At 34.7% G+C, this 10,449-nt stretch overlaps 1 protein-coding gene across 1 annotated transcript; it reads right to left on the bottom strand.

Annotated features, from left to right (window-relative positions):
* Positions 1-8,599: 8,599 nt before the first annotated feature.
* LOC127101946 (secreted RxLR effector protein 161-like) lies at positions 8,600-9,145 on the bottom strand. The gene has a single exon (XM_051039370.1). The coding sequence runs from the start codon at positions 9,143-9,145 to the stop codon at positions 8,600-8,602; it is 546 nt and encodes a 181-aa protein (XP_050895327.1).
* Positions 9,146-10,449: the final 1,304 nt, after the last annotated feature.

Here is a 10,449-nt window from a genome sequence, read left to right as displayed (position 1 = left end):
CATCATATGCATTAGATTTGGGATCACACCTTGGCATCCTCCTTACCCCTCATTCATTGGGTTTGCATTGGGAGAGATCACCAAGCACTTTTGATTGTATCATACTTTGTTTTTCATTATTTACTAACCAAAATACCAAAAGTATGTCAATGTATAGTTTGTTACTTTTGTAGGTAGTATGCATGCTCACCCATGCTCCATCAAGCTCATATCTAGAGTTTAAGACCCTCAATACAAGGAGTTCAATCAAGAAATGGTTCACATTGGTTCTTCACATGTTATTTTGATCAAGAGTTCATCAAGAGTTTGGAGATTGTTTGCCTTGGAAATCCTAATTCATATAGGTATCTTGTGTGACTTCTTCAACAAGTTTCTTCAACAATTGATCAAATATTTCAAGAGATACTTCATATTACATCATCTTATACATATGTGATCCTCCATGAGTCCCAAAAATCAAGAGAACGTCAATCTAGCAAGATGGTTCATGGTGGTTGACCAGAGAAAGTCAACTAGTCAAAATCGGGGTTCCCTAGACCCTATTTCCTACAATTATTATCATATGAAAATTATTACAAGAGAAAAGTTACTCAAAATGACATCCCAAACAACTCTCATGTTGAATTAAAGATCTAGTTATTCTTGTAAAGTCATTTTTTATGGTGTAAGATTATAGGTCATTTTGTCTGAGCCCTAGTTTGGAGGTCAACTTCCCAAGACCATAACTTGCTCAATTCTTATGATATGAAAGCCATTAAAATTCCATGATCAAATTCAAGATGTCTAATTCAACTTTTATGTTTTAAGGAAGCTCAAATTCAATTTGAAAATTCATGTGCCAAGAGGAAACATTATAGATCATTTTAGGCCAATACCATTGAATTTTCCTCAACTTCTAAAATGCATAACTCCTTTATGCCAAATCCAAATGGGGTCAAATTTGTGACTAAATTTAATAGGATTGAAAGAGATACAAGTTTTATGAATTAATATGTTTCATTTGAAGTCCATAGAAAAAGTTATTCAAGGTGGAAGAAGTGAATATTTGACTTGGGACTTAGAAAATTTGCAAATATGTTTGATTTCCTAAATTTCTACCTCATAATTTATCATGATCTAAGCTTCAAATGAAAAAGTATTCACCATGAAATTTGTTCTCCTTTATCTTACCTTTCCAAAAAGTCCAAGATTATCCAATTTGGATCAAAATTGAAGGACTTGCGCATGGGTGCAATGTGAGGTGCCATTTGGAGAAATCTCGTGATCCAATTCAATCCAACAATACATGGCTTAATACAACACCTTCAACATGACATGTGCAGACTTTTAGACCTTTGCTAATCATTCTTTGGGCTTTGTACATGCCCATGCAAGCTTATGTTGATCATTTCTATTTTTTAATATTGAAAAGAAAGTGTGTAGAAATCAATTGCATTGGCTATAAATATAAGTGCATTGTGATCAGAACTTGACACACACCCTGCCCAAGCTTTGCTAGAATGATCTAAACCCTCACTCCCATAGAATTTCTGAAGATTTCTCTTGAAATAGAGCTTGAAATTCATCTTCTGTTTGGAAGTTCAAACTCCAGAAATTCACTTCCCTTTTCATCTCAATTAGCTTCTGCAAGCAAGAGGAAGAGAAAACAAGCAAATCCAGATCAAGATAAATGGAAATTGGATCAACTCGAAGGTGATTTTTCAAAACCTTCATCTCTTAGATTCTCTCTCAATTCTTCACCATTCTTTGTGATTTTTAGTTGGCTAAAGTCCTACCAATATAGGCAATAAGATTGAGTTGCTTTGAGGTCAAATCGAAGCAACTCAGTTTATAATCCTCAAAATTCAAATCCCTGTATCTTTTTATATACTTGGAATTGGAGAAAATTGAGGCCAGATTCGAGCTCCTGAGCATGTTTTATTTAAATCCATGTCTTTATTTTTCATTTTGGTAATGGTTGATGGTGGACCAGTCCGGTGAGGTCCACCGGAGAAGAAGACCGGAGCCCTAGCTCCGGTGGTGTGTTGTCACACCTCTCAGCCATAAGATCCATTCAAAATGTTTTAATCTCAGCCCTTGGTTCTGATTACCATTGTTGCAGCGCACTTGAATTGATGCATGGTGGAACGCGCGTGTGTGGCCATCAGATCTGCCACCTCAATTAATGAGGGAGATCTGATAGACCCTGATTTTCCATATTTTCTGATTTTTCATTTAATTGTGTTATTTTGATAAGTTCATATTAATTTCATTTTTAATCCAATAAATATGGGACTTTCACCAAAAATCTATAAATATTTTCCTCTTTCATTTTTTGAATTAAAATTATTTTTTGGATTAATTTTGATATTTTTCATGAATTAATTGTTTTTGTGCATATTTTTAATTGTTTAAAAATACTTTTGATTTTTCAAAAATCATGAAATTTTTTGTCTAAGGTCCTTTGACCTTGTTTGACCTAGGATAAATCTGTTGGCCATTTATTTGGTGTTTTGAAGATGTTTTAGGTTTCGACCAAGCTAAATTTAATTAAAATGCATTTTTTATTTGATTTTTAATTGATTAATTGTATAGAAATTATGTTGAGCCATTTTTATTGACTTGTGATGTTTGACTATGTGTTTGGACCTTGGTCAAGGTTGATTTAACTTTTGTTAAGTTAAAATCATTGGACTTAGGGGATTGATGAGAAGTACATTTCATCTCCCAAAATGAATGAATGATTTTAATTTGATAAAATTCCTCCCATGACCAATTTGTGTTTCTCTCATCTCCCATCCCTGTTCATCTTCACTCCCATTCTCTCCCATCCTTTTCATTGACCAATGAAATCTCAATATCCTAAGGCTAATTGGTTCATCAATAATCTTGTGTTAGATGAACCAATACAAGTATGGATGAGATATGTCCACCCTTTGATTTTTTTTCTTTTTATGTGTGGTATGTTTTAGGAGTTTGTTTCATTATACCATATCTCTAACATGCATTAACACCAAAAAAATTATTTCCCGATCTCACATAGTTGTGACTTCTACATAAGTCCAATTATGCTTGCTTAACATAGAGCTAAATTTGACCCTAAAGGCATAGCATTCTAGTAAGTGAGATTGTAAGTCTCCCCCCTTTCATGATATTGTGTGGAAACTTGGCCTTTTTTCCTTCCTATGGAAGATGTCTTGGTTCAAGGATCCATGCTTGTGAATAGAGGGTTGAGTGTTCTCCAAAGAATGACTTAATCTATTGAAAAGCAAAACTCCACTAACATCCAATCCACTAATATTTGACTAAATTATATTAATATTGCTTTTATTTTCAAGTCATTTTACTTTATGCAAATTAAATTCAAGTCATTTACCATTCATTTGTGATTTACATAGCATTTAAATTGTTTATATTTATGTCATTTTTCATTTTGCTCATTTTGGTCATATATTATGATTGTATATATTTGTTTGTGTATCTGGTTTGTGTTTATGCTATTAGGACCCTAAAATACTTAATAAACAACAAAAACCCTAAAAAATGTTTGTGTGGACTGTTGGATTTGATTTGAGCTTTTGGACTTAGAATTAGGCAACCTTCCATATGCAAAAGGACTTGCCAAATGCCAACATTTCTGAAACCAAGTTATTGAGATTTGAGCTTTCATCTAATGCAAGTATTGGGATCTACATGAGTTCACCTGCTACATGGTCTTGATGCAACCATTATTTTATCTCATGCTACACCTTATTCTAAGCAAGATTCGAGGTGTATTTCATCTGATATATGAGAAGACAAATAAGACTTCTAGCTATGGGATCTGCTTGCTTGGATATGGCCATCTTTATTTGATGCCTTGATCTTAATGATGCTTGATATTGCTAATTACTTGTTGTTTATTGCTTGTTTCAAAGTCCAAAGGGAAAGTGGGTTTTCTATATGACATTCTTGTCTGTTGGATTGCATCTCATTGGTAAGATCTTTTCAACTCTTTACTTTTAATTGTATGCTTAGAATTAGTCTCTTCATCTCTTCCCACTTCTTAAATTTCAAATCTTTCCCCCCTTTTGAAAAAAAACCTTAGTTTCTTGTGATTTCAAAACTTGGACTTTATTTCAAATTAGAAACTTTGGTCTTATGCCAATGAATTTTTAAACTCTTTTTCTTAAATCAAACTTGTAAATAAATCCAATCATATTGACTTAACATTTCAAAAAAGACAAAAAGAACTAACACCCATTCAAATTCTTGCCCTTTTTGTGCCTTTCTTATTAACTTTTTATTAAAAGCAACCCACTCATTTTGAAATTGATACCACGAACTACGAAGTTTTGATCCCTCATTTTATGTTGGTACGTAGGCATAAGTCTGAAGGTCTTGTCAAACATAAAAATATAATTAATGAATTCTTTTCTCATCCCCACACTTTATTTGTTGCAAACATCTTTTATACCAAAAACACATACACACATAAAAAAGGGCTCTCAAGGAGTACCTAGGATACTTTGGGTGCTAACACCTTCCCTTTGTGTAACCAACCCCCTTACCTGTAATCTCTGGAATTTTATTAGTTTTTATTTTAAAACTTCTTATCTTTTGGTTTTGTCCGTACTTTTCCCTTTTACATTGGAAACAATAAAAGCGCGGTGGCGACTATGGTTTTATTGACGTTAAGTTTATCCATAGCTTAATGGTCCTGAATTTACCGCTACAATCACCAAAATAAAAAACAAAGACATGGATTTAAAGAAAAAATTCTCAGGAACTCGAATTTGGCCTCAATTTTCTCCAATTTCAAGTATATAAAAAGATACAGGGATTTGAATTTTAAGGATCATGAACTGAGTTGCTTCGATTTAACCTCAAAGCAACTCAATCTTGTTGCCTACATTGGTAGGACTTCAGCTAACCAAAAATCAAAAAGAATGGTGAAGAAATGAGAGAGAATCTAAGAGATGAAATTTCTAAAAAATCACCTTTGGGTTGATCCTATTTCACTTGATCTGGATTTGCTTGTTTTCTCTTCCTCTTGCTTGTAGTAGCCAATTCAGATGAAAAGGGAAGTGAATTTCTGGAGTTTGAACTTCCAAACAAAAGATGAAGTTCAAGTTCGATTTCAAGACAAATGTTCTTAAATTCTATGGAAATGAGGGTTTGGATCAGTCTAGCATAGCTTGTGCAGGGTGTGAGTGATGTTCTGATCACAACACACTTCTATTTATAGCCAATGCAATTGATTTCTACACACTTTCTTTTCAATGTTAAAAAATAGAAACCTTCCATCATGAGCTGCATGGGCGTGTACAAAGCCCAAAGAATGATTGACAAAGGTCCAAAAGTCTGCACATGTCATGCTGAAGGTGTTGCATTAAGCCATGCATTGTTGGATTGAATTGGATCATGAGATTCCTCCACATGGTACCTCACATTGCACCCATGTGCAAGTCCTTTAATTTTGATCTAAATGAGATGATCTTAGACTTTTTGGAAAGGTGAGATCAAGGGGAACAACATTTATGTTGAACACTTTTTCATTTGAAGCTTGGATCATGATTAAGTTTTAGGTGGAAGTTTGGGAAATCAAACATATTTAAAATTTTCTAAGTCCCAAGTCAAATGTTCACTTCTTCCACCTTGAATAACTTTTTCTATGGATTTCAAATGAAAAACGTTCCTTCACAAACATTGTATCTCTTTCAAAACTCTTCAATTTGGTCACAAATTTGACCTCATTTTGATTTGGCATGAAGGAGTTATGCATTTTAGAAGTTGAGGAAAATCACTTGTTCAATGGTATTGGTCCAAAATGACCTATAGTGTTTCCTCTTGGAACATGCATTTCCAAGTTGAGTTTGAACTTCCTCCAAACATAAAAGTTGAAGTAGACATATTTAATTTGATCATGCAATTTCAATGGATTTCATCTCATAAGAATTAAGCAAGTTATGATCCTTGGAAGTTGACCTCCTAACTAGGGTGCAGACAAAATGACCTATAATCTTTCACCATAAAAAATGACTTTCCAAGCAAAAATAGCTCTTGACTTCAACCTTAAAGTTGCTTGGAATGTCATTTTGAGTAACGTTTCTCTTGTAATCATTTTCATATGACAAACATTGTAGGAGATAGGGTCTAGGGAACTCCAGTTTTGACTAGTTTACTTTCTCTGGTCAACCACCATGAACCATCTTGCTAGCTTGATATTATCTTGACTTTTGGGACTCATGGAGGATCATATATGTTTACGATGATTTGATATGAAGTATAAATTGCAATATTTGATCAAATGTTGAAGAAACGGTTTGGAGAAGTCACATAAGATACCCAGATGAATTAGGGTTTCCAAAGCAAACAATCTCCAGAATCTTAATGTATTCTTGATCAAAATGACATGTGAAGATAATAGGGATCCATATATCATGCCTATAGCCAATGTGAACCATTTCTTGATTGATCTCCTTGCATTGAGGGTCTCAAACCCTAGACATGAGCTTGATGGAGCATGCGTGAGCATACATACTACCTACTAAAGCAACAAACTATACATTGACATATTTTGGTATTTTGGTTAGTAGATAATGAAAAACAAAGTATGATACAAACAAAAGTGCTTGGTGATCTGTCCCAATGCAAATCCAATGAATGAGGGGTAAGGAGGATGCCAAAGTGTGATCTCAATGTCAATGCATATGATGAGATAACATGAGGGATCTTAGGGTCAAAATTGGGGTCTTACACATAGTATTGATGATAATTCCTTTTTCATCTTTGAGAGCTAGTGGCATAGTCGTTAATCCTTATCCAAGTTGGAGCCCTTCTTATGATGGTGCAAAGTTCTCATACTTGTGGGTGACTAGTTGAGTATTCTCCTTAAGCTGACAAAATGTATTTTCCATAAAAATGAATCAAAACAAACTCCCTTTGTTATTTTTACCACGAACTACGAGGTTTTGATCCTCCATTGCACTTTGTTGGTACGTAGGCACGAGACTTCAAAAGTCTTTGCAAACATAAAAATCAGAAAAATATACGTCTTTTTCCATCTCTCCAATATTTTACAAATAACACCCTTTTCAAACCAAAATGTACATATTTTCAAAGAGGTTCCCATGGAGTACCATGGATATTTAGGATTTAATACCTGGACACTTGTTCTCTTTAAATTAGTTTTGTTTTAAAACTTCTTTGGGATTTGTTCGTACTTTTTCCCTTTTCCTTTGGAAACAATAAAACTGTGGTGGCGACTATTGCTTTGTGAGTTAAGTTAATCAATAGCTTAGTCTCAAAATTTTTACCGCTAGAGGAATGAGATATTATTTAAAGCTGTCTCAGGAACATTCATATGTATCTTTCTCACGACTTCTTTCTTTTGTAGGGTGATGTCCTAAACATCATGTTTAACATCATAATCAACATTCACAATGACAGTGTATTTTTCTTTCCTTCTACCAGGGTTTTCCTCCTCACGAGACACATCCTACTTCTCCTAAATAGTCACAGACACAGGTTTATCAAGAGACACAACTTTATCAGACTCAACTGAGATGGAGTCATTATCACAACCACCAATAGAGTTTTCAGGGGTGGTTTCAGCTGGATGGTCAGCTTTGGCCAATGATGTTGTAACATCCGACACATCACCGAACCTAGCTTCCTTCAGAACAGTAGCCACTATCATGTGGATACTTTTATCAATGGAAACTTTTCCAGCCTCACTCACATTAGGGTTTACCTTTTCCGATACAGATGAACCAGAGGGTTCCACTCTACTAACAGGTTTTGACCCAATAGAATCTTTAGCAGAAGTATTGTCATTAGATTCATCATTAGCAGATTGAATGGGTTCAACATAACGACTTGTAATAGAATGAGCTTTCTTAACAATAATAGATGGCTTGATAGATTTACTCACAGGAGTTGCCTTAGACTTCTTTGCAGATGGATTTCTCACCTTCTTTTGAATAGGTACAAGGCATGAAACCATTGAAAAAGGAACTACATCAAGGACCACCTCGAAGGGGGGAACCATTGCAGTAGAGGAAGCAACCCTAACTTTCATGGGAGATGAAGCTGAGTTATCCTTTGAGACATTGATGGGTGTTGAAGAAGATTATTTCGACATCTTGAAACTAGTTTGGAATAATATTTTTAGATGGAAATAGGTAAGAAAAAAGAAGATGAAATTTATGAGAATAGCGTGAACTAAAATGGAAAAGTAGACGCAAATAAGGAGATATCATGTTTGAAAACAAATGAGGAAAGTTTGAAATAATTTCCTTTGAGTAGCGTGCACCAATGCATAGAGGGAAGAGAAAGTTTTTATTGCACACTTAAATAACAATAATTGCTATAATTCCTCAATGAAAGTTCCCAGTTCACCCTTTAGTTTTTCAAATTGATTTGCATCCAATGCCTTAGTGAAAATATCAGTCAGTTACTTCTAAGTGGCCACATGCTCAAGGGTATCAACTTTGTCTTCAACAAGATCCTTGATAAAGTGATGACGGATGTCAATGTGCTTTTTCCTGCTGTGTCGAATATGATTTTTGGATATATTGATAGCACTCATGTTTTCACAATATAATGTCATGACATCTTGTTTGACATTACATTCTTTTTACATTTGCTTCATCCAAATTAATTGAGAATAATTTCTTCCTGTTGCAATATACTCAGCCTCAACAGTGGATAGGGACACACAATTTTGCTTCTTGATAAACCAATATATAAGATTGTTCTCTAAGAAGAAGAAACCTCCTGAAGTATTTTTCCTATCATCAGCACTACTTGCACAATCTGCATTACAATACCCTACAAGTATGGAATTAGATCCATGAGAGTATAACATGCCATAGTCACTTGTACTATTGATGCACTTCAGAATCCTCTTCTCTTGATTGATGTGACTCACTTTGGGCTCAACTTGATATCTTGCACAAACACCTACATCAAATGTGATGCCAGGTCTACTAGTTGTAAGGTATAACAGGCTACCAATCATGCTTTTGTACAGACTTTGATCCATATTAACACCTTTTTCATCTTTAGATAACTTTAAATGAGTTGGCGCATATGTCCTCTTGTGACTATCATTTTCCATACCAAACTTCTTCACTATGTTCTTGCCATACTTACTTTGAGAGATGAAGATATAATCACCCATCTACTTCACTTGAAGACCAAGAAAATAGGTTAATTCACCAACAAGACTCTTCTCAAATTCATATTGCATCTTCTTGACAAAATGTTGAACCATCTCACTTGACATTCCACCAAACACAATGTCATCCACATATATATGAGAAATCATGAGTTTGCCATCCTTCTCCTTAACAAACAGGGTATTGTCTATTCCTCCTTTCTTGTAGCCATTATTGACAAGAAACGTTGTCATCCTTTCATACTAAGCTATAAGAGCTTGTTTTAGCCTATAAAGATCTCACTTCAGTTTGAACACATGATCTAGAAAAGTAGGATCTATGAAGCCCTTGGGTTATTCAACATACACCTCTTCATTTAAGTATCCATTCAAAAAGGCACTTTTCACATGCATCTAAATTAGTTTGACCTTTAGCTATATCTAAGTATCCTCGTTGGGTTGAAAACATAGTAATAGTCTCGAAAAAGGATGGTAAGCTCAGAATATGTATGGAATACAGAGACTTAAACAAAGCAATCTCGAAGGATGATTTCTCTTTGCCTCATATTGACGGCGTAGTTGACAACACCGCTCAATTCTATATATTTTCATCATGGTTGGTTTCTCTGGGTACAATTAGATAAAGATGTCGCCTGATGATATGGAAAAAAAATACCTTTATCACCCCGTGGGGAATGTTCTACTACAAATTCACGCCTTTCGGTTTGAAAAATGTAGGGGCAACCTATCAAAGGGCCATGGTAACCCTCTTTCACGATATGATACATAAAGAGATAGAGGTTTACGTGGAATACATGATTTCCAATTCGAGAACTAAATACAAACATATTGACCATATGAGAAAACAATTTTCTAGACTCGGGAAATACAAGCTACAATTGAACCCTGCAAATGCACCTTTTTGGTTAGGTCCGGTAAACTACTGTGATTCTTCGTCAGTCAACGAGGAATTGAAGTTGACCCTGACAAAGTTTGAGCTATTCAGGATACGCCATATCCTAGAATAAAAAGGAAAGACTAGGGCTTTCTAGGTAGGCTAAATTACATCTCGAGGTTCATCTCTCATCTAACAGCTACATGCGAACCTATATTCAAATTGTTGGAAAAAAAATCAAACAATCGAGTGGAAAGACGATGGCCAATGGGAATTTTATAAAATAAAATAAAATACTTGTAAGAACCATGGGTTCTAATATCACCAGTTCAAGGTAGACCGTTGGTAATGTATATCATAGTACTAGATGAATAAATGGATTTTGTACTTGGTCAGCACAACGATATAGGCAGAAAAGAGCATACCATTTATT

This window comes from Lathyrus oleraceus, chromosome 7 (assembly GCF_024323335.1).
Source record: "Lathyrus oleraceus cultivar Zhongwan6 chromosome 7, CAAS_Psat_ZW6_1.0, whole genome shotgun sequence".
NCBI lineage: Eukaryota > Viridiplantae > Streptophyta > Magnoliopsida > Fabales > Fabaceae > Lathyrus > Lathyrus oleraceus.
Note: the sequence above shows the minus strand (reverse complement) of the source record. Positions and strands in the feature narration are given on the sequence as shown.

Excerpts from the sequence above, each read along its gene's own strand:
- LOC127101946 (XM_051039370.1), bottom strand. The coding sequence starts at position 9,145 with ATGGGTGATTATATCTTCATCTCTCAAAGTAAGTATGGCAAGAACATA.